The following is a 23,518-nucleotide window of genomic DNA, read 5'->3' as shown; positions in this document are numbered from 1 at the left end:
AGCCCAAAAAAAAAAAAAAAAAAAAAAAAAGAAGGAAAATAGAAATGTCGACCTATAACCTCGTTCGACAACAGAAAAAGGGAATGCCAACTAAACAAACAGCAGCTAACGTTACCATTCTTATTGCATAATCACGACACAATTACTGCCGTAACAGCTCTGTGTCACACTAAATAAGTGCCCTTGCTACATTTAGGCAGCGAGATAGCTATCTAGCTTACTAACCCGGCTTTATAACAGCCAACCTATTAAGCTGCGTAACAGCGTTACGTTAAGTTAGCTTACATTAGCCGAGTCTGTTTGCTCTCTGACTCACTTTCCAGAAAAAAATAATATTTGTAGGATGCAAGGACGGCTGACAACCAAATGGCATTGCATTTATAACCCGTTTGAGCCAGACTTATTCAGAAGAGTCCCGTGACAGCGAGGTCTGATAAGTTAGCTGACTTAACGTTACTACAGCTAATATGATTAACGTTAGGTTATTCTTTCTAATTTGTCATGAAGTCTGACGTTATCACCTCCAGATTTCTACAGAGAAGTAACAAACATGTCCTACCTGAAAAGACTGTGTCTCGACCTTATTCAATATTTCTTCTCTTTTGCAAAAGGTAAAGCCCAGAAGTCATCTCTACTGGACCTAACGTTACCGCCGGCAGAGTCACATCCGAGACCCTGCTGTCATTCCGTTTCCGCATGTGTTGTAAAGTTTCGTTTTATCAGAAATGGGCGTCAACTAATACAGTTTACTTTCTTAATAACTCATATCAGTATTTTTTTTCTGGACTGGGGAGGATGGTAGAGCAAGTTTTCATGCACAGGGGTGGAAAGTAATTGGGACTCTCATGTAACCACGTAGCCTAGTTTTAACAATCTCTTCTAATGACATTGATCAATAATTCTGATTTATAATCAAGTGATGTTTAAGTACTTTATAACACAAGCACAGAGTAGGCACAATCCAAGAGGGGACATGTGCTTTCTGAATAATGGAAAGCATGATTGGACATGATTGGCTGCTAGATAGGGAGTCATGGTCCATCAAGTGATTTAGTTAAACAAATTGTGGGATTTTCCTTTTGTATTTTATATTTTTAGAAATAACTGTGTCCTACAGGCAAGTTGTCTTAAAACGCTAAGTCTGTATGTGCACCCTTTAGAAAAGCTTTCATGAAGAGTAGCATTGTCTTGATGGCTTGTGGCATAAGTACAAGTGAGTACTTTTACCCAGCAGTGCTTGCAGAATTTTACCTAAACTCTGTCAGTCACTGGTTAGATATATGGTCACAAAGCATTCAGGCGCTCAGATAAACATATCTGCTTGTGGCTGTATTTGACTTTCACTTTGAGCAAGGACACACTCAGCTGGCTGTTGTCCACTGGCCAACAGTAGAAAACTATGATCGCAGGCTACTGGAAATCCCTCCATTATGTGTTAAAGTGTGCAAATAAAAAGCAAGAAGTCTTTCACCACAGCAAAATGTCCACAAAGTAGCAGCACTGGACCAGTTCCTGCAATATATTACACTGTTAGCACAGTGTATGTGCCCCTCAACTTGGCAAAGCAGGTTTGTTTTATAGTCATTTTAAAGCTACACATTGATTCAGGCTTGATTCAAGCGATGTGTTTGTAGCTCTTGCAAAATGCTCTCTCTAGGTAAACAATCCATCCATAATAAGAAAAAAAAAAGTAGAACCAATAATACTGTGTGCTGCGTTGTTTACTGTGAGAAAGGATATTCACACTATCCTGTCTGTGTACATTCTCAGTAAAGGGAAACATGCTCAACCTGCAGATGTTTATTGTTTACACTGAGCATCCAGTGATGTCTGTGGGATGAACTTTTATCCTGTTATGAGCTGTGCCTCTCTACAGCTCTCACATGACACCCACTTCTCCATTGAGGAGAGTTGTGTTCATTCGAGTAATGAAGGCTCAACACCAACTTATTTTAGGATGCTGTGCTCTTAAATTGTCAGCAGAGGGCAGAATAATCTGGAAGCTAGAGTAAGAATGTGCCATTGAGTGCAGGGACCAGGCAAGATTTTATGATTTCAACCACGTTTGCATGTGGACGCTGTGCTATAAAATAAAAAATAAAAAAGTCACCTAACGTATCTTCTTCAGATTCATTTTATGCGGGTATGTTATCATGGTAACTTGGACTGCACTCCCAGCTCAGGTATGTGTTGCATTCAGGCTGTCAGATCTGAAAGTACTGAACTTGTCTTCACAATGCAACTTGTATAAAAGACAGAGAGAGAGAGTCCTCTGGCCCTATAGCAAAAAAACTGCATGCACAAGTCAAATTAAAAATAAAACTGCACAGGTGGAAATAATCAGAATAACAGTAGGAGCTGTTTGGAGAGTCTTTAATTGTCTCAGATACAAGAAATAGGAGAAGAAGCATGTCAAGGCCATTTTTTTGCCCACATTGTTGTGGCAAATAAGAGGTTACATTGAATGACAGGTAGCTTATAGTTATCAATGATGAATGTTTGCATATTAAATGTGCAGGTGTATTATTTCATCTACATCCATCATTGAAGCCCTGAAGGACAATCAGGCAGATGTTGTGAAGTATTCCAAATGTAAGTGTGACAACACAGTGTTACATTAATAGGAAGAAAGACGACTGAACCTTAATGAGTCATGAGTTAATTTGTTTCCCTGATAAAACATCTTTTGTTTTCGCTGTACAATGTTTTTGTTTTCTCTCATTTGTGTATTATAATAGTGTGTACCTCACATACATGTCTGTATTTCATTTATTTCACATATTTCCATCTTTTATGGCCTGGTGAACCTGCTCCAATCGTCTGTAGCCTGGTTGGGTAATAAAATGACTAAAATACTTTTAAAAACCTCAGGAACTAAAGACTTCAGACAGTAAATGAACTTCCACAAAAAAAAACACAAAACAAGATCATTTATTATTTGTAAAATGCTGAGCACCAGAAAGCAACTTAACAGCCAGCTAGTGCACATCCACACACATATGATCCAGAGGCATGGTGAAAGAAATACAATAACATGCATTAAAAAAATAATACAACTTAACTTTTATTTTTCTTGAGATATGTTTTGACATTTGACATTCATTTTTTGGTCTTCACTTTGATCAACAAGAATTAGCGTTGATAGAAGAAAATGTGTTTTTGTATGTTTGTGATATTTTTGCCACAATTTGTTTCCTTTTCCTGCAAAACGGCATGTGCGTGTTGTCCAATCAGAGAGTTTCAACATATGAAGGTTTCAAGAGTTCCCTGAAAAAGAAAGAAGGAAAAAAGAAAACATTTGCACGGTCTTGTGATAATCTTATTGATTAAAGATAAGTAAGTACTTGCTGAGCTTTAGCCTACCTGCACACTGTGCTGTAAACCACACCTTCATCATCGTTATCAGAGGCCATCTGCTGCTCCCTGCAGGCGATACAGTTGATGAGTGCCTCTAATGCAACATTAATTATTATGTGAAAAATAGGTAACATGAAATATCTCACATGTTTGACTTTCTCTCGGTGTGAAAGTCAACAGTTGTGTAGATGATCTCTAGTGTTTGTTCCTCACATCCAATTCTCTCTTGTGATTGGTTATTGTCAAAAACAGGATAGTTGACATAGACTGTATTCTGAATATGCATGTAATATAAAATATAAAAATATAAAATATAAAAATGATGAATTAGTGTAGAACAATACAACACAGTCCCTCCTCTTACATTCAGTTCTCAGTTCTACATTCAGTTCTCGCCCTACTGCATGGCCTTTTTACACACAATAAAAATAACCTCATGGGTTGAACTTGCTTGCATGCTTAACATGTTTGTAGACAACCTCAGTGCAACTAACATCTTAACCTGTCATGTACAGGATACTGTATATGTCACCCAGCTCTAAATCACGTACAAATTCAGAACACAATAGAACCATAATAAGCTTTAAATAGTAAATATAATGATAGTGCCACCTGTATGTCCTCCTCACAGTCAGTCTCTGGTGCTCTTGTCCTTTTTCTGTTGAGTCTGAAACCCATTAAAAGACTTTTGAACATCATCGCATGATTGTTGTGTATGTGAGCTATATAAGTGATAAAGTGTAAATACAGCTTACCTTATGATGGCAATAGCAGTGGTCACAATCAGAAGCACAGAAACAGCAACAATTATTGCATAGATAAGTACATCTCTGGTAAATGTCCAATATTCTGTGTAACAAAGGCAGTGCTAGCTTTGTGAGACAAGAATGAAGTGGTCAAATGAAAGTCAAAAGATGTGACACATAATCTACTCGTTTAAAAATGATTGTTTCAATTCAGCATTGATGAGCTTTAAATAAGAAAACTATATAAAAAAACTGTTCAAGCAAAGGTTGATCAAAGACACTAAAGGACTGGTAATATCAGCAAATAAATATCCACTTACTTTTAATTTTTAAAGTAACAACAGAGGAGTTTTGGCTTCCATGTTTGTTGGTGGCACTGCATAAATACTGGCCACCATCACCAGGGACGAACACAGGCCCGTTTCCAACATTCATTATATCGCCGTCATCTATTTTAAACCAAGTATAATTCTCCACTGGGGGGTTTGCATGGCTGCTGCAGGTCAGGGTTATGTTGCTGCCGGCGTCTGCCTCCATCGATGGTCTGACAGACACTGATGTGTTCTTGGGGCCATCTGAAAGAAAACTGGAGCTGTTAACTATCACAGAAATCATGTCGCAAATTGGTAGATTTCATTTTCATGATCTAAATCACATCGTTTTTATTTAATTCTCATTCAAGTATTGAGCTTGTGTCCAATACTCACATTCAACATCAATATGTATGACTCCTGAAGTTGTTCCTGTGTGTGTTTTCAGAGAACAAGTGTAGTTTCCAGAGTTTGTGTAGGACATGTTGCTTAAATAAAGCGTAGGTCCTTCAGTTATGGGTTCTCCATTCTTAAACCAGGTGAAAGTTGATAAAAGGTTATCGCCATCACAGCTGTTTCTGCAGGTCATATTCACAGAGTCGCCCTCCTTTGTTGTTCTGTTTCCATTAGGCTTTGTCACCGAAATGCTCAAATCTAGAAGAGCAAAGTACCGCTTCAGTTTAATTATGGATTAAAGTGCAGAGAAGATTCACAACTATAGTTTTATTATGACAACTTACCAACAACCTTTAATGTTGAGCCATCTGTACCAGTCCACTTGCCCTCTTTGGAGTTAGTTGTAAATCTGAAGGTGTATTTTCCGGTATCATTATGCTCCACTTGGTGTATTTTAAAAGAACAATTGTGATTTGTGTCACCAATATACTGAAATCTCAAGGAGGTTTTATTCAACTTGCTGTCAAATATGAAAGGACCATCAAAAATATTATATTTTTCTTGACCCCATTGGACACTTTGTACTATCAGGTTGTCAGGATAGTAAAATGAACAAGGAATGACTACAGACGAGTCTTTCACTGCACAGATACGTTGCTGGTGATAATTCACTTTCCACTGACTGCAAAGAGCACCTGAAACAAATGTATTGATGCATGCATTATTTCACCATAATAATGCTACCTTAAATGAGAGTGAAATGTTGTACTTACTTGTCAGAAACAGCAGCATCAGTGTCCATGTCAGGTTTCTGCCTTCAACACACATGTCTCTATTTGATTTTAAACTTTCAGCAAAAGTCTCTGCAGGCTACATTAATTAATTAAGTTAGTGTCTTTTCTCTTATTCCTCCACTAAACAAAGCTTCCTGTATTGTACTGTATGCACAGTTTTGAATCGTCTCTTGAAAACATTCTCAGCCCCTGAAATCAGGTCACTCACACCACAGACTCAATACACAGCTTCACTCTGAACCTGAACGGTATACATATGGAACCAGGCCCTGCATAGAGGAAACAGTGCACATCACACACTAATAAAGTTTTTTTCTTGTGGGTAGAGCAGTCAAAGGTACTGTGACGTTGTTTTTTAAACAACACTAACCAAGTGGTACTATTTAGAGTAATGACTGTACTCAATTGTTAAAGTATTTTTTAGCCGTATTCATTTTCCATGTTAACTTTTGGTAACTTGCCACTAAGTGCTATGCACATACAATACGTGAACTACAGTATTGTTGAATCTGTACCTTGTCATATACTGTACCAATACAAATCATCAGCTATTAAACTCAGTTTTACCCATCAAAAGTACCACTGCACTGCATATGTGAAAAAGTTGTATAAAGCTTTTGTGGCTCCAGGGAGCTGAGCGAAGTCTGATAAATTGCCTCAAATGATGTCACTTAAGTCAGCGTTGGTTGGGGCTGAAGACTACAAGTTTGAAAATGAAAATAATCTGGAGGTGTGGAGTTGAAGAGAAGTGAGCTCACCATACCTGAAGTCCACTTCTTAGCTCTGCTTGATCAAACTGTCAGCGATAGAGATGCATTGTGTGTAATGCAAGCACAATGTTTTGCGAGGAAGAAGAATGTGTGGGATAAAGAAGAGGATATCTCTGTTTCTGCTGCATCAATTGATCATTAGAAACAAGTGAAGTCACCTCATTCTCTTGGTACATTATGTTGAAGAGTGTTTAAGATTTTAAACATTACGTAGTTTTTGCAGTGAAGACCTGCATGCATGACTCTATGTGGTATGTATTATGTGTATGTGGACCTGGTGAGTTTAACTCATTGCATCAACAAAAAGAAAGACCACTAAACAGCAGGGACACATTTAGTTACACTGTAGGCTACAATGTTTTTGTTTTGCTCTCATTTATCCAATACAATAATTTGTATCTCACATAATTAAGCTATTTATTTCACATATTTCCAGTTTTTACAGCCTTGTCAGTAGCGCAGGTTTACAGTTGGGAACATGATTTTAGACAACTCCTGAGATGCTCAGGAACTAAAGACTACAGGAAGTAAATTAACTTTTACAGTGCCAAAAGCACAAAACAGGAGTCCATGTGATTTATAAAACACTGAGCACCAGAAAGCAACTTAAAAGGCATTGTGTGCATGCACACGATCCAAACACATTTGACACAGAGGAACGGTGAAAGAAATACAATAACATGCATTAAAACAAAAACAAATTTACACAATAATTTGTACCTTCATGAAGATGACTCTTATTTACAGAAATTCAAATATGATTATTTCAACCCTTGTGTTGTCTTCACGTCAACCTTGAAAAAAACACTTTTTTTTTCGACGTTTTTCACGCCTTTTTTCACAGTTTGTTTTTGCTTTTTCCAACGTTTTAAATTTTTACATTTTTCTTCTACACATTTTCAGCACTTATTTCTACGTCCCATATTTTCTGATATAAAACAAAAATTTAAAACGGGTCAATGTGACCCGAAGTCAACTCTGTTTTTGGTTTATGACTCTTGGTGGTATCTTATCTTTTGAGTTAATAGTGTTAAGGGGAAGATGTGTTCTAATGTTTTGTTTTTAATAATTTCACGTTTTTTTTTTTTCTCATCTGGATTATAATATTTATCTTTACTGCAATGCATGTGCAGCACATCTTACAGATTTGTAAAAAGTAAGAAAAAAATCAAAAACCAAATACCCTCAAAATCCACTTATTACTGCAAAACGGCATGCGTTTGATTTCAAATTGGGGAGGCTCAATCTATAAAGGGTTTGATAGTTGGTTCCTGAAAAAGAGAACAAAAATGTTTGCACTGAAGCCATTTTACGCAAATAATCATTCATTAAATGTGTGTTTCCTGAGCTTCACCTGCACACTGTGATGTAAACTACGTCTTCATTATTATGGGAGTCCATCTGCTGTAGCCTGCAGGTGACACAGTCAATCAGTACATGTGCCTCCAATACATCAAACGTTGAAAAAATGGATCAAATTACGTGTAAAAACATCTCACATGTTTGACTTTCTTTTGTTGGTGAAGTGTACAGTTGTATAGACGACTTCTGTTGCTGTTTCCTCGTACTGATTGCCCTCTTGTGATTGGTTGTCACAGGGCAGCCAGTTGACATAGTCTGTATTCTGCATACAATCATAAAGAAATTAAACAATTTCAATTAGTGTAGAACAATGCCCTCCTTTTGTTTCAAATTCTACCTTTATGTTTCTGTTATGAGCTTCTGTTTCACCCACATAACCAAAACAACCTCCACTTTCTCTTATCTGATGTCCATCATGGTATGTCAGTGAGCAGAGACGTGGATGAGGATGTGGGTTTGACTTGCCTTTTACCTGCTTAACTGACTTGCAGACATCCTCTGAGCAACTCCCAGCCCTAATTGTAATATAGTATGGAGCGTACTGTCTAGAATGTATGCCATGAAAAGGTCACCTGTATGTCCTCCTCTGTCTCTGGTACCCACGTCTTTTTTTTGTGGAGTCTGAAACAAAGAAATGTGATCTTTACTAAGACATGATCATGATATACATCAGTAGACCCCTGAGCAATGAATAACAGTGCAAGGATCTTATTTGTGGTCATTAATTCTGCCACATCAGGCTATGTTTAGTGAAAACCAAAAGATGCTTTTGATCCGTTTTGCTGACAGGACCTGATTAGGTAACATAAGTGAAAACACCTGTTTGCAAGACCTTCAAGACTTTACATACATACATATGATACCTTTATAGATATGATGCATTACCATTGATTAAACTGGCAAACAGTATAACAAGTAATTAGCATTTGCTCCATCTCGACCAGCTACATTTAAATGTTGCTTATACTTAAATCTGAATGAACAAATCAATAAGATATAATTATAATAATATGGTAACAGGGTCCGTTCTGCATAATCAGTGCTTTTACCTTTGACACTTAAAATAGGCTACATTTTTTTACTTATAACACTTATAACACTTAATATACTTTTACTTCAGTAAGATTTGAATGCAGGACTTTTACTTGTAAAAGAGAATGTATTATCACTATACTTTTAAGTAAGCATGAGTAAAGCATCATTCTAAATACTTGTCTGGTGCATGTCGGAAAAGGAGCTACAAATACAGTTTACCGTCTGACAGCGCTAACAGTAATCACAATCAGGAGCACAGCAACAGTAGCAATGGTTAGTACATCTCTGGTACATGTTGCCCAGTATGCTGTAAAACAAAGGCAGTGTGTTAGAGCTGTTTTAATGACTCGTTGTTTAATCAGTCCTCAAATATGTGGCACAAAATTATTTACAAAATTAATTCAAATGACCCTATTTGGAGTCATGTGTTATAACACAAGTAGTCCAACTCCCTGGGGTCTATTCACTTCAAACATAAGTAACACAGCTATAACATACTGTACATTTGTTCATGCAAATTTTATATAACACATTTGGTATAATTACACCGCTTTAGAAAAGACACTAAAGGACTGGTAATATCAGCAAATAAATATCCACTTACTTTTAATTTTTAAAGTAACAACAGAGGAGTTTTGGCTTCCATGTTTGTTGGTGGCACTGCATAAATACTGGCCACCATCACCAGGGACGAACACAGGCCCGTTTCCAACATCCATTATATCGCCGTCATCTATTTTAAACCAAGTATAATTCTCCACTGGGGGGTTTGCATGGCTGCTGCAGGTCAGGGTTATGTTGCTGCCGGCGTCTGCCTCCATCGATGGTCTGACAGACACTGATGTGTTCTTGGGGCCATCTGAAAGAAAACTGGAGTTGTTAATTATCACAGAAATCATGTCGCAAATTGGTACATTTCATTTTCATGATCTAAATCACATCGTTTTTATTTCATTCTCATTCAAGTGTTGATCTTGTGTCCAATACTCACATTCAACATCAATATGTATGACTCCTGAAGTTGTTCCTGTGTGTGTTTTCAGAGAACAAGTGTAGTTTCCAGAGTTTGTGTAGGACATGTTGCTTAAATAAAGTGTAGGTCCTTCAGTTATGGGTTCTCCATTCTTAAACCAGGTGAAAGTTGATAAAAGGTTACCGCCATCACAGCTGTTTCTGCAGGTCAGTTTCACAGAGTCGCCCTCCTTTGTTGTTCTGTTTCCATTAGGCTTTGTCACCGAAATGCTCAAATCTAGAAGAGCAAAGTAGGCTATTGCTTTAGATTCAAACTTTATGGATTGAACTGCTGAGAAGATTCACAGCTATATTTATATTGTGAAAACTTACCAACAACCTTCAGTGTTGAGCCATCTTTACCAGTCCACTTGCCCTCTTTGGAGTTAGTTGTAAATCTGAAGATGTATTTTCCGGTATCATTATGCTCCACTTGGTGTATTTTTAAAGAACAATTGTGATTTGTGTCACCAATATACTGAAATCTTGTAGTGATTTTTTTTAAGTTCCTGACAGAAATCAAGAGATGAGACTTAACTTGAACCCACATGACTCTTTTCACTGTCAGTTTGTCAGGATAGTAGAATGAACAAGGAATGACAGCAGACAAGCCTTTCACTGCACAGATATGTTGCTTTTGGTATACCACTTCCCATGTATTGCAGAGAACACCTGAAAGAGATGGATTAATTCATACCCTGTAAGATTTTTTTTAAATACTTTAAATAAAACATTAAATGAGATGTGTCATTCTTACCAGCCAGAAACAGTGGCATCAGTGTCCACGTCACAATGCACATGTTACAAATCAAGTCAAATCATCAAGGTTGTAATTGATCCTAAAATGTTTGTAAAATGCTCTGCAGGGGTTGTTGATAGCCTTTTCTCAAAATACACAGTGAATGAGTTGTTGTTTTCCTTCATCTGCTTCTTAATCTACGTACTTTATATACAGCTTCCTGTAATGGGGGGAAAAAAATAAGGTCTTGGGTTGCTCTAACAAAGTTTTCAGTCTGTGAAATCAGGTCACATGCATCACACTCAGTCCTCCACTTCAGCTTTTTCTGTTTAGATGTGTGAAACCAGCACATGAAACATATGTCCTGTGTATACTGGCAGTCTTACTGCATGTTGCTTTGTTGTGGTCATATCAGAGTTATAACAAAATCTATTTTCCATTTTGTACTTTTGATAGTTGATTGGGGGGGGAAATGACACTGTCGAATGTACTAGTTGTTTAATGTAAAATGTAATGTAAAATACTGTTAATTTAGGATGAACTTTGGGCTGACTGGTTAAAAAAACTTAAGACACAGTGATATACACTAACATGGTCTCTAGCCAAGTCATCTCTGTATACATTTTGGGAGTACTTTCCCATGTTTGAGTAATTTAACAGAGGCAATATTTATTCTATACTTCTATGAATCTTATCTCAGGAGTTATGTTACCTGCCTTAATTTATATCAGCACAACATGAAGACTTCACAATTGCTTTTCAAAAATTTGATTTTATGACCGAATTTGATGTGTTGATTTAAGTTCAACATTTCATTTGAAACACTGAAGATTAACAGATAGGCTATTTCAAACAGAGCTCACCAGGAGGAGTGGGTTTCTCTGAGGGGTGTGTGTGTGTGTGTGTGTGTGTGTGTGTGTGTGTGTGTGTGTGTAAATCGCCCCCTCCGGGACAGTTTATGTTGACGACATTGCGAGAATGATGACGGGGTCCCAATAAAGACTGAAGCAGTGAGCGGTGACAACAGGAACCACCAGTCAGTCAGAGGTGCGCAGAAACAAACTTCAGTGCTCGAGATGGAGATGCCCGCTAAACTCGTGTTCCCTGTCGTGGTGATCTCCGTGCTGGTGGCTTGCAGTCCGACGGAGGCTTGGTACAAGCAGGTGGCCGGCCCAAGCTACTACTCGGTGGGCAGGGCGTCCGGCTTGCTGTCTGGTATCCGGAGGTCACCGTACGTCAGGAGAGCCGAGCCGGACCCGTCAGACAGCGAAGAGCTGGCGACCAACAGCGCGTTTCCTGAATACCCTCGGCACAATTTCATCCTGAAGACGATGGTGAGAGTGATCGATTTGATCAACGTATGGATGCCATTACGCGGCAGCTCACCGCAAGAGCGCTAATACGTGTATCATATATAGGCCTACATATTTAAAATGTTTAACCTTAATATTAACCTGAATATCCTATTTCTCTTTAAAATACAAAACATCAGCTATTTGCTATCTTTAAAATAAAAGGCTGGAAACAAATTCAATTACATTTCAGATTTTAAACTTATGGCATTACTGCCCAATATTGTAGCCTACTCAAAAGAAAGTAATGTAGGACCAAAATATAGGCTATATATATTGTTTTATCAATGTATAGCCTACATTTAGTTTAAACAAAACAAATTCACTTCCCGGGACTCACGGTCATTTCAGTCGTGGAGGAGCTGTCCAGTCAGCACTACTGAAACTAAGAAAGTCGGATTTACAAGTTTAAAAAAAACATTCTGATCTTTTAGCCACATTATAAATTTACTTCAATACAAGTTAAGTGAAATATAAGCAGCAGGATGGTCAGATTTGACTATGCATTGAATCTATATTATATATGTAACATCTTAATCAGCAAAGTTACTAGTTAAAAAACTGTCCAAAATGTCAAGTGCAGTACTGAGTGGAAAAAGTAGCATGAAATGGAAACTGAGGTAAATGTGCTTAGTTATCATTTTGACAACAGGTTTATGACATGACGGGGATAAAGTACTTTTCAGATGAGGTCCATATAAATAAACTCTTGATTAGTGTTCTCTGCAGGAATATCGAACATCACAATGTCTGATTCAAGTGTACAGAACTTAAAGATTACGTTTTTCTAATTTATCATTTCTCTGTTCCTCCAACAGCCCGTTTGCATTAAAGACATTACACCAAACCTGCAGAGCTGTGAACTCTTCCAGGAAATCAAAGGTTCATTTAAGTGCCAAGCGGACGTCTTCCTCACTCTGGACTCTGCGGACTGTGCAGGAGACTGAGCAGTGAAGCCGACAGCTGGGCTGGATGATGAAAAACAAACCTGTAATTTCCTGCAACTTTAATTTTAACACTAATGTTGCACTAGATGGAAGATGTGCTACTTTTCATTTATCACTTCACCAATTTGATTTTATGATAAACCAGTTTTAAAAACTTTAAGCTGTAAAAGTAGTATTAATGTACATACATCTGAGTTTTCATTAATAAATGAATCATATTGCAGCCCCTTGTTGAACTTACTGAACGCAAAACACATTACAGTGTAATGTGTTATCTTCTCATCTACACTGAGGATAAGTAAATCTCTGCATTTTTGCAAACATGAATTACATCAAACTCGTAACTTGCAATCATTTTGGTATTTGGTAATTCAATGTGTGTTTCAGAAGCATAACGTGTAAGATGTGAACCAAGAAAACTACTACAAATTGGTCATAGTTAACAGGCATGTAATACAAACAGCTCACTGATACAAGGATTAAAGTGTTTAACATGGTCAGACTTTATTCTAACTGGAGAAAAAGAAAAATGTATAATGGGGGAATAGATATAATAAACAGCATTACAAAAGGAACCAAGCATATCAATAAATATTTTATTTAAAAAGGTTTAAAATGAATGGGTGAAGTGCAGCCTTATCATGTTAACATTAGCTGCTTAAATACATGATTTGCACACAGGAAAACAACCGAAATAAAGATACCAGAATAAATAATCATCTTACAGCCTTCAGGTGACTTTTTACAGCAGCTGGACAGCTTCTAGGTTCTCCTTCATAACCTGATCTATGACCATGTGAAAGACCACCTGTACATTCGTGGTGTCTGTGGCCGTGGTGAAGTGGTGGTACACTAGCTTGTCAGGACTGCCGTTACATGAGGAGAACATGGCAGTTATGTGGTGGGCTGCAGCGTCCACGTCAACATCTGCGCCTGAATGAGGTCAAAGGAAGAAACATGCCAAATCTTGAAACATCCGACTGAGTTCAGTAAAGTGACGAGTCGGTTTAACTATACAGCCCAAACTACATGCACACTGGGGTAGTCCAATTCATTAAATAATGATAAAAACAAGAAACTGGCTTCTGGTGAGAATCTGTACACAAGTTATTCTCCTGAATATACACAAATAAAACATGTCTAAAATATGTATGACCATGATCTGGCCAGAATGAATGATATACAGTACAGACAAACAGGAGGACTGTATTTGAAATATCTGGCTAGAAGGAATTCAGATTACCCAATGGACAGAGAGGATTCAGCGTCCCATCCAGCAAAACAAAGACGCATATAAATTCCTTGAGGAATTTAAAATTCAGGTAAAAAGAGAAAATACCTCAAGTTGTCAACTCTCGAGTAGTAGAGTTGAGCAAGAACTGGAGAATCCCAAGTCAGCAGTATGTACTTCATCAGTTTCTAAATTTGAGGGTCATCACTCAACATTGGGGTGGTTGCAATATAAATATAAGATTCAAAGAAATGATAATGTATATACTTTTTTAATTTAAGATTAACTAAATGAAATTTGAATCTATCATCCTTGTTTAATTTACTATTTGAACTCCACCAAAACGTAAAGCAAAAATGTTGTACGCAAACTCAGATGGAACAGTTCTGCCTGGAGTCCTACAAAGAAAACAAAAAATAAAAAAAACAAGCATTCCTCTGCAACATACCTTTGTAACTAGAAAGGTACAATCTCAAGTGTCTTCCAGAGTGTAGGATCTTGTCCCGGAAAAGGTCAGTTTTGTTCATAAATAGAATCTGTATGAGAGAGCGAGATGGCATCAGAATTGTGAATTAAAAAAAAAAGTGACATTATTCAAATTTTCCAGTTGATGCCTTTCAGTGCAGTTTCTCACAACATAACTCATGTCTAAAACATTCACAACATTTAAGTATCTGTACAAACAAAACTCTGTAGTCCCATCTACCTGAGGCCCAATACTGTTAGGTGGCATTATTTTTTTAAATCACCATTTGCATTGTAACATCAGTAGCAGTATTGTGAAATGCTGAGTTTGCCTCTAGTCAATATGCACTTCTACCATGTTATACCACCTCTATAGACTTCATATTCTGCCAATAGAAAATCAATTGACTGCCCAGCATTTAAAATATAATTAACATTTTAAAAAATGATGCAAGAGGAAATGGCCATAAGGTAACCCTTGCCCCTTAATGTCAAGTTAATCAAGTGCAAATATAAAAGCTAGTGACCAACAAGTGAGTTATTTCTGACGATGCAAATAGCCCCACCACCTCACAATATGAAAGAAATCATTCAAACTAATTACAGCGAATGGGAAACAGTGCTCGCAGCCAACTTACTAAACAGAAATCACCTGCCCTACATCTCAATTCAACTTTGTATGCTAATTATGTATGTCAGACGCAATCATAGCCAGTTTGTGTCCCGTCTGCTTGGCATGAATGATCACCAAAAGCCCCACCAGTGCTTTAGTCACCTCCACACATTTAGACAAGCTTTAAAAAACCGATATGGCAGACAGTCGGTGCATAACACAGAAGAGGCCATGAAAACAAAGCTCTAAAATGATACTTTTATTGTATTCTAAGCATTCATCTTTAAGAAAGCCATATAAAAGTAAGTGCAAATAAACTTACCAGTGAGGTGCTGCTAAAGACTGTGTTGGTGCAGATGGATGTAAAAAGTTCAAGACTTTCCTGCAGCCGATTCTAATAAAAAGGAAAATATGGAAAAAAGGAAAGTAGAGAGAGGCCGAGACAAAACATGGTGTGTATATTTTGCAAGAAAATAAATAGATCACATTGAATTCATGTGATTACAATTAAAACATACCCCTGAGGCTTCATCCGTCTGTGTCATGTCATAGCTGCTCAGGGACACGACATACAACACAGCCTGAATACAGTCAAAGCAGCTGAGCCACTTCCTCCTCACACTCCGCTGGCCCCCGACATCATACAACCTGTAAATAAAACAAATCAATTCATGCTTTATTTATCCAAGAGTTGCTTCCAACTGATCACATCAACAATATGTGCAAGAAGAGAGAACAATGTGCAATTGAGCATGATCTTCTCCATGTTTATAGCTTGAATCACTCTAATCAATCTATAATCACATGATGTTCTGCCACTGGAGAGCTTGTGGTGCTAAACTCTTCAGAGACTGGTCACATGAGAGTCAGAGTTCATTACGAATATTTAAAAACTTTTATTCTTAGGGAATAAGGCAATACCCTTGATATTAAATAATACCAATTAGAACCCATTTTAAATAGTGGGGCAATCCATGTCAAAATATGAACTGGCACTGACTAAGTGAAGTCGAGGGTCTTGGTGACACAGGTAATGAGCCCCCATTTGGGCCTGACAGTCTCCAGGTGCATGATTGCAGTACTCATGTCAAAGGGAATAAAGCGTTTATCCCCTGGGTCAGAAGTCAGTTTTAACAAGCTGGGGGACAATAAGCCATAACTGTGGCATTTGACTGCAGTAGTTTAAGTGCTGCAGAAGAAAAAAAAAGAAAGAAAAAAAAAGAAAAACTTTAACTGGCTTGACTGCAAGAAGGCTTTCATGGTTTTTCAGATTTAGTGGAAGAGCATAATAAGACCTGTAAACTGATACAGCTAGCAAGAGCTGAGGAAATAACCACTGAATTAGCCATTTAGTGGAATTAGCCCAAGACATACGACACTGTCTCACTCTGAAGCTGCTTATCAGAATTGTGTTATGCACATTTAAGAAAATATTAAAATGTTATGTTTATAATTGAATAATATGGAGATGAAAAGCCAGGCCAGATAATCTGAAGAAAAAAAAAAATACATGTTGCGTAAAGACAGACAAATGTTAACTACTGCATGGAACACTAAAACAGAATGCATAAGGGCAGTGTGTAATACTATTTACATGGTCTTAACTATTGCAGTTTGGCTGGTTTATTCTGTGGTATCTAAATGAAAATCTCGTCAACCAATTTGAACCACCTTCAAACTGTGATTGTATTCAACACTAAAGTGAAAGACATAGGACCACTACAGCAACCAAAAACAACTTCACAACTTGATTCCTTGATAGATTACGATGCAAATATTTCTGTGCAGTTTCCTCTTTAAACATTAGCAAAGGGTATTTCAAATTCTTACAGTTCACTACAAATTTCTCCAAATGTCTTTGAGCATCTAGAATATCATTTGATTAAATTTGATAAATTCGTTAATGAAATGTTTCCTGATGAAAAACAAAAAAAGGTTTTGTAAAATATTGTCAGAACTCTAACATTTCCCAAAGTTCTGCATTTTAATGCAGTTCCAACCTTGAAGCTACAGTATATGCAATATTAATGAAGCCCCTGTCTATATGGATTCTATTTCTTATGACTCATACTGAATACAATCACAGCAAAGGGACAGAGCGCAGGAATCACGAAAAGGTTGCTTAGGAGGGTGGGGTTTTAATGTTTTCGGACGCTTCCTCCATATTTCTGTCATTCATGGAATAACCAGGCGAAGAGAAGCCATCAATATTTCATGTCTGAGTCACGCCCAGGCAGCCGCCTCCCTCAGCTCAGAAAAGTTCAGCTTTCGTCAGGGACCCTTTGGGAGTGGTGAGTCCCCAGAGGCTCAAAACAGCTTTCTAGGAAAGCTGCATGTTCAAGAGTGTACAGTATAACAACTGCATGAACAGCAACTCTGACGGGAAATAAATCTAAATCCAAAAGTCCTCAAAGACCCATAGCTTAGGCTTTGTTTAACCGATTGATTAGAATTCCCTTCACTCTAGTCACCAGCAGTCTCAGTAAAAATCAATTTACTGAGTTGTAATTTGGGTTTGTAGAACTCCACCACAGCCAACAATTAGTCAAATGTGTTTTTGTTGTTGTTGGTGAAGTTATTATTATTATTATTAAATATTGTGCTTCAGAAAGGCCAGGGAACTTCGCTGCCCTCTTTCACATTGTACCCTTACGGAAACGCACATTAAAAAGCTGAGAAACTACCTTTTAACAACTCCAAAGCCATTTTATTTACATGCTGAACCCGATGACCAAGTAAGCTAATCAACACATTCAAATGACACCATTACACTCATAACTCATGCATCTCTTCAGGCACAAGACTCCTAAACAACCAACTCTTTTAGTGGTTATGCATCTACAGGTACATAATATGCACTTATGCGCTGTATAGCCAACAGTCTCTTTCAATGTATATGTAATATTTTTTTATGTGTGAAGTGTATGTGTGTAGTTACATGCTTGTGTACATGTGGTTTTAGTATCTGCTCTATTTGTACATATTTCAATGCAATGTATCCCCTAGTTGCATTAAATGTTGCTTTCAGGTTCAATATCAAGATTTCTTAATTATATTTGGTAAGGTGTTTCAAGGGAATATGACTAACACTTCACTGTGCCATAACACATCTATAGTGTAAGATCCAGAGTTCAATTGTCCCTTTAAAATGAAATATTGTGTTAACAACCGAGCATATTCAGTAACATAATTACCCCTCTTACAATAAGTGTATAATATGATGCTTGCAGTGAGCCCAGTGTAAACAGTTAAAGTATTTACCTTTATAAACTCTATATACATTATTATGTTGGCATATGTTATCTGTGTGCGGCGCTACAGTATATCATGTTGCAACCACTGCTGAATTTATGCTTCAAGTTTAATAAGTCTTACCGAAAGATCATTTCATTAAGTTGAAACTGTGTCTCAATGATTCCACAGGTCCTCACTCTGACTCTCAGAACATCCATCACAGTGGGAACGTATTTGGGAGCGATGATTCTACTCATGTTCTCAAAGAAACTGGAGAGGGAATAAAAAGTAAAGAAATATCACTTAGTGATCAGAAACATTTCAAATAATTTAAGCTTTTGTCAGACAGATTTCCTTCCAATATAAAGGTCAAGGCATTTTAATCGAAGCTGTTCCAGTACATGCCGTTTTAGGCTTTATGATCGGTTTAATGAAATTTGATTTTTAAGAGCAGTAAAACTTCTCAGTGGCACAAACAAGTTTCGGTTTCACTCGGGCCACTACTCTACACCCAGTTACCAGTTTATTTGGTACACTGAGCTAAAACTAATACAGACCTGCAACAAATCCTACCTCCATGAAGGTTATAATGTTCAGTTGCAACTGATTTAGTGGGTTTATTGGGACTAAACTTGGTCATTGTGGAGGCTGTAAGTTGTGGTGTGTTTCTAATATTTAGTGCATCTCCAAAGGGAGCTGTGAGAAGTCTGATAAACTGAGTAATGTCACTTGGGTCAGTGCAGTTGGTGCTGAAGATTAAAAATTACAAAATGAAAAACATCTGGGGGTGTAAAGTTAGAAAATAATGAGCAGATTACTAGACTTTTGTAGCCCACTACTCATCTCTGCTTGAGGCTACATTAGGCACTAAAAAAAAAAAATATGATCTCTGGTTGTGCTGGATGGATTTAATTTTTTATTGACTGTCCATCATGAGTCTGACAACTCTGGGAGTGTAAGGCTAAATTGATAGAGTACGCTTATAAATATGACCTAGTACACTCACAAAAGCTGCCAGTTGAGTTTCATATCATCCTCCAGCTCCTAAACTTATTGAGTTCCGATAATGAAACTGTCACATCATCTTTCTCAGTCTAGCCAGCCCAGCAAGAGTTGAGCCCTGTTGCCTCGGAGAAAAGAACGAAAAGTCCACCTTCACTTTATATCAAAGACTATAAGCACCCACCAACCCTGGTCACAATACCACATTGTGTTGATTGTGATGATGCACATTTCCCAGAATGCCTCTAAAGAAAAAGCAGATGGACTTTCATTTGAGAAAAACTGAGCCCCACCTAGCATTGCACTCTAGTTGATTGTGCAGCATTATAAAACACTACTAACTGATGCTAATGTTTAACAGCGCTGGCATGAATTCCCTTGTGTAGGGCAGTGGTGGCCTAAAGGTTGAGGAAGCGAGCTTGTGACTGACAGGATAAATCTGGGTGGGGAAGTGAAAGAGCAGCGCCGCAGCAGATCAGACTGTGGTTGTACTGGCCACCTTCCATGTATGAATGTGTTAACTGTGTAAGTGTGACAGGGCATCGTTGCAAATGAGAATTTGTTCTCAATCGCATACCTGGATAATTAAAGGTTAACTAAAAATGTTATATTATATATAGGTTTAAATTTGTATTTAAAAAGAGGATTATGTTTTAAACTTTAACACGATTTGTAATGTGTTAGGGAGTGATTTGTTTAAACAATCGCACTTTATGGTTGCATGAAGAGAGAAACAATAATGCCATCTAGCAAAATGTATTCCACACTTCAATTAATGATCCACACTTGAGCTGATGATGCAACACACTCAACAAATGATCTATGCAGAGTGGTGTGTTAGGATTTCATGACACTGTGCAGGCTGCTTTTTTTGTTGGTGAACAATTGAAAGGGCACAATTGCTGAAGGACAGCGATTGGAAAAACCAGCTATGCCCACATACATATAAAATGTCCCACAAAAGATGCTGGGTAAAACACACTGGCTGTATTCCAATAATTTCCATTTCATAATAATCTGACAATATACAGTGAAAAAAAAAAAAAAAAAACTGATTAAAATGTCTCGATTGGGACATATCTCCCGTGCATCTTGATTATAATACAGGTAAGGGTGCTATTTAAATACTATGAAGGTGTCAAAACGCTCAACACTGGCCAATCAGAGCAGACTAGGCTTTTTAGCGAGTGGGCTTTAAAGAGACAGGTGCTTAAACAGATCATTTCAGACAGAGGGTGAATACAGACAGACAGTATGGGAAATAGTGTTTAACATTAAAGCACATAAACATGTACTATTAAAAACCCAAAATATAAGCATGAAGCTGAAAATGAGCAGTGTTCCCAAATAAGCCATCCATTTCCTGAAGACAAGTTTCTCTCAGCACTTGCTTTACTGTTGCTCTGTATTTATAAGATGTGATGACACGCTTCTTACTGGGCAGTTTCCCTTGACATTTGCACCATCAGTCAAAATTGGGTGGAATTGTGCAACGTAGATAACTTTAGGTAATTCTACTCACTAGAGTGCAGAGTCATTGAGCTCAAACTCGTAACCTCTGGCTGCAGCTGCTCGCACCCCTTGGTCGCCCCAAAGCGCACAGATTGCATGAGCCACGAAAGGAAGCAGCTCCTGGTCGTCCCCCAAACACTGACTGCAGGACAGGATGGAGCGGGCGTGCATCTGCAGTAAATGGGACAAAATATCATCAGAACACTAACTATATATACAAAGTTGATAAGTCAATGTTTTGTTTTCTCCCACAAAACTAAAAGTAATGCTCTACCTGAAGATACAAATGGACCAATATGTCTTGCAACATCAGAACTTGTCAATATAGATGACTGATAGAGATTGATTATTATACGTGGGTCATATACAGACGAAGACTGACATCTAGTGTGACAAAGAGGTGCTGCAATGAAAAGTGGGCTACCACAGAGCAGATTTGATTAAACTTTATTTAAAAACGGTATAATCTCTCCTCACCTTGTTCTTCTTGTTAGCAAGATTAATCCTCAGCATCCCCATTCCTTGAAGAACAAACTTCATGGAGGTCAGCAGGTTGTCTAGTACTGCAGGCTACAGAGGGAATGACAGTCAACCTTTTGTCCCATGACTGATGTAAAGAAAGTTGTTTTCAACTCAGATAGTTCAGGGTGTTTAACAATGCTTAATTTGCTTGCAGCTGTCCAATACCTTAAAACTTATGAGCTCCTGTTTGGAGAAGCCGTGACTGTGGATTATCTTAATCTGTTTGATCAGGGTGCTCTTTCCACTCTCTGCAGCTCCTGACACACAAACCAAAGACATGCTTCCACTTAAAAATAGCAAAACTTCACTGAAACCTGATAAACTACCTTCATGTAATAACTGCATTTAAAAACTTACCAAGCATGAGGATTTTTACCACATTCATCTCTGCCCGGGCATGGTCACAAAGGTCTTGCTCTATTTTAGAGCTCTGGAGTTTAGCCTTTTTACCCTCGTCTGTGATATCCTGGTGAAGGCACATTCCCGTGCAGATCTGAGCAAGAATTTAACTTTCACATGGATGCTTTGGGACTAAAACACTGACTGCAAAAACTATAGTAATAACATTTCATAAACAGTTGAAGATGTGTTTTAGTAAATGGTTAAACATACAAAACTGACTAGAATGCATTGGCAATTACATTTCTCAAACATTAAAAAACATTTTAAAGTTAATTCTACTAAATCTTTGTGACGTTACATGTAAACAGTCACAAAACTCATTGCAAATACTTTAACTGACTGAATAGCAACCTGAAACATTATTCCATTGACCTAAATCTATTTAGACTGAAAGACGACAAAATCTTGCATATTTTGAAGCACAGCTTTGTTGACCAAGACTTAACGAGGATGCACCGCTCACACTTCGGTTATAGTTTTACAACAAACATTAGCATTTTCAAATCAGTTGGGCAATTTAATGTATGTTCTACCTGCAGTGGGGCTGGCAGTAGGCTTATACCAAGACAGCAAAACATCACTCTGCTTTTGCTCTGCACACCGGTCGTTGATTCACAGCTTGAACTGCTAACAGAGTTAGCAACAAACGAAAGAGTTAATTAGCTTAATTGGGCGCACGTGTGAACCCGGATTTGCTTTCTTGACAGCTTGCTTCAGAGAGAAACAAGAAACACCTATTTTTTTTCTTTCAAATGAGCACAACTTCACTTAATTAAATACATTAGAAATCTTACTCAGCACATGCAGTTGAATCTATCAATATTTACAAAAATGTAACTTTTTCCATGATGGATATTTTGAATCGGAGTATCTAGTCATGCTTAGCTGCTTTCAGTGGTACAATGAAACTAAGCACATTTACTGAAGTAAGCCTACTGTATAATTCTGAGGCATTTTTTTCTTCTTCCATTGTATACTGTATACTTCTACTCCACTGCATTAAAGAGAGAAATCTGACATCTTACCAGTTACTTTTAAAAAACGTTATACTTAGGCCTACATCAGTTTAAACATGCATTGTTATAGATTTAACTACCCAACAGTATAACACGTTTATAAATTACTCTATCTTTGACAACATTAAAATGCTGCTTACATGTAATGAATTAAATGTTAATGAATCAGTGTTAATATTCCAATAATATATTAGATGATAAATGTTACACTGATTGGGGCCACCTGGCATAATACATACTTTTAATCATTTTGAACGCAGGACTTTTACTTTTAATGGAGTATTATTTCATTGTGGTACTGCTACTTTTACTTAAGTAAAAAAATCTCAATACTTAATACTTCTTCCACCATTGCCTGCTTGACACAGGGTTGCCAAACATTCATACTGACTGAGTGACTACGTTCTGGGCCATATAACTTCATTCTTCCATGTAAACAGATTTTTAAATTAGGTCAATATGATCTTTTTCTCTCTTTCTGAAAAAGCTTACAGATCTTTGCTGGGTACCAATCTGCTACTAAAATAATCTACTCTTAATCGCCTGACATTTAACGAACTCTCTGTGTGACTCATTCATATGTTGAAAAATTCAGATCCTTTTTTTCTGATCAAAGGTCATTTCTGTGTCCCAAACATGACTTTAACCTTTCATTGTGTGACTAAAGCACAGCCTGCTCATTTACCTCAATTACTGAGGAA

At 37.5% G+C, this 23,518-nt stretch overlaps 4 protein-coding genes across 13 annotated transcripts in view; 1 reads left to right on the top strand and 3 right to left on the bottom strand.

Moving 5' to 3' along the window:
- rnf213a (ring finger protein 213a) overlaps nucleotides 1-725 on the bottom strand; it is a 31,399-nt gene extending 30,674 nt beyond the window's left edge. For all 4 annotated transcript variants that reach the window (XM_035996762.1, XM_035996763.1, XM_035996760.1 and 1 more), the window contains exon 1: nucleotides 560-725. The gene's annotated coding sequence lies outside the window, so the exon portion shown is untranslated. The remainder of the gene's footprint in view (nucleotides 1-559) is intronic.
- A 2,190-nt stretch (nucleotides 726-2,915) lies between these two features.
- LOC116059366 (B-cell receptor CD22-like) lies at nucleotides 2,916-14,401 on the bottom strand. 4 transcript variants are annotated; one of them, XM_031312397.2, is made up of 12 exons: nucleotides 7,874-8,257; nucleotides 7,729-7,785; nucleotides 7,352-7,645; nucleotides 5,584-7,146; nucleotides 5,155-5,219; nucleotides 4,811-5,068; nucleotides 4,424-4,678; nucleotides 4,113-4,206; nucleotides 3,970-4,024; nucleotides 3,504-3,631; nucleotides 3,364-3,423; nucleotides 2,916-3,267 (listed from the first exon to the last, which is right to left on the bottom strand). In XM_031312397.2, the coding sequence occupies exons 4-12, from the start codon at nucleotides 5,610-5,612 to the stop codon at nucleotides 3,231-3,233; spliced, it is 981 nt and encodes a 326-aa protein (XP_031168257.1). In that variant the 5' UTR covers nucleotides 5,613-7,146; nucleotides 7,352-7,645; nucleotides 7,729-7,785; nucleotides 7,874-8,257; the 3' UTR covers nucleotides 2,916-3,230. The 4 variants fall into 4 exon arrangements, with proteins under 4 accessions (XP_031168257.1, XP_035852657.1, XP_035852658.1 ...); XM_035996764.1 differs by having other exon boundaries at nucleotides 5,155-5,505; nucleotides 7,874-8,256; XM_035996765.1 differs by lacking the exons at nucleotides 7,352-7,645; nucleotides 7,729-7,785; nucleotides 7,874-8,257 and adding an exon at nucleotides 14,391-14,401 and having other exon boundaries at nucleotides 5,155-5,505; nucleotides 5,584-6,119.
- LOC116059374 (neuropeptide B-like) lies at nucleotides 11,453-13,043 on the top strand. Its single transcript, XM_031312410.1, has 2 exons — nucleotides 11,453-11,855; nucleotides 12,692-13,043. The coding sequence occupies exons 1-2, from the start codon at nucleotides 11,598-11,600 to the stop codon at nucleotides 12,818-12,820; spliced, it is 387 nt and encodes a 128-aa protein (XP_031168270.1). The 5' UTR covers nucleotides 11,453-11,597; the 3' UTR covers nucleotides 12,821-13,043.
- Nucleotides 13,395-22,539, bottom strand: LOC116059368 (guanine nucleotide-binding protein G(o) subunit alpha-like). 4 transcript variants are annotated; one of them, XM_031312402.2, is made up of 10 exons: nucleotides 22,335-22,539; nucleotides 21,757-21,865; nucleotides 21,565-21,656; nucleotides 21,355-21,447; nucleotides 20,888-21,048; nucleotides 18,505-18,633; nucleotides 15,648-15,777; nucleotides 15,452-15,523; nucleotides 14,500-14,587; nucleotides 13,395-13,753 (listed from the first exon to the last, which is right to left on the bottom strand). In XM_031312402.2, the coding sequence occupies exons 1-10, from the start codon at nucleotides 22,377-22,379 to the stop codon at nucleotides 13,563-13,565; spliced, it is 1,110 nt and encodes a 369-aa protein (XP_031168262.1). In that variant the 5' UTR covers nucleotides 22,380-22,539; the 3' UTR covers nucleotides 13,395-13,562. The 4 variants fall into 4 exon arrangements, with proteins under 4 accessions (XP_031168262.1, XP_031168260.1, XP_031168263.1 ...); XM_031312400.2 differs by having other exon boundaries at nucleotides 21,757-21,892; nucleotides 22,335-22,504; XM_031312403.2 differs by lacking the exon at nucleotides 22,335-22,539 and adding an exon at nucleotides 22,174-22,296 and having other exon boundaries at nucleotides 21,757-21,892.
- Between the last annotated feature and the right edge of the window lie 979 nt (nucleotides 22,540-23,518).

This window comes from Sander lucioperca, chromosome 21 (assembly GCF_008315115.2).
Source record: "Sander lucioperca isolate FBNREF2018 chromosome 21, SLUC_FBN_1.2, whole genome shotgun sequence".
Taxonomy (NCBI): Eukaryota; Metazoa; Chordata; class Actinopteri; order Perciformes; family Percidae; genus Sander; species Sander lucioperca.
The sequence above is the reverse complement of the archived record's forward strand: the minus strand, read 5'-3'. Positions and strand labels throughout refer to the sequence as shown.

Coding starts and splice junctions, on each gene's coding strand:
- LOC116059374 (XM_031312410.1), top strand. CDS start 11,598: ATGGAGATGCCCGCTAAACTCGTGTTCCCTGTCGTGGTGATCTCCGTG. Junction 11,856..12,691: donor ATTTCATCCTGAAGACGATG/GTGAGAGTGATC, acceptor TTCCTCCAACAG/CCCGTTTGCATTAAAGACAT.
- LOC116059366 (XM_035996765.1), bottom strand. CDS start 5,638: ATGTGTGTTGAAGGCAGAAACCTGACATGGACACTGATGCTGCTGTTT. Junction 4,025..4,112: donor ACTGCTATTGCCATCATAAG/GTAAGCTGTATT, acceptor AATGGGTTTCAG/ACTCAACAGAAAAAGGACAA. Junction 3,268..3,363: donor GTTTACAGCACAGTGTGCAG/GTAGGCTAAAGC, acceptor TTTCTTTTTCAG/GGAACTCTTGAAACCTTCAT.
- LOC116059368 (XM_031312400.2), bottom strand. CDS start 22,379: ATGTTTTGCTGTCTTGGTATAAGCCTACTGCCAGCCCCACTGCAG. Junction 15,778..18,504: donor CTTAATGAAATGATCTTTCG/GTAAGACTTATT, acceptor TTTTATTTACAG/GTTGTATGATGTCGGGGGCC. Junction 15,524..15,647: donor AGACGGATGAAGCCTCAGGG/GTATGTTTTAAT, acceptor CCTTTTTATTAG/AATCGGCTGCAGGAAAGTCT.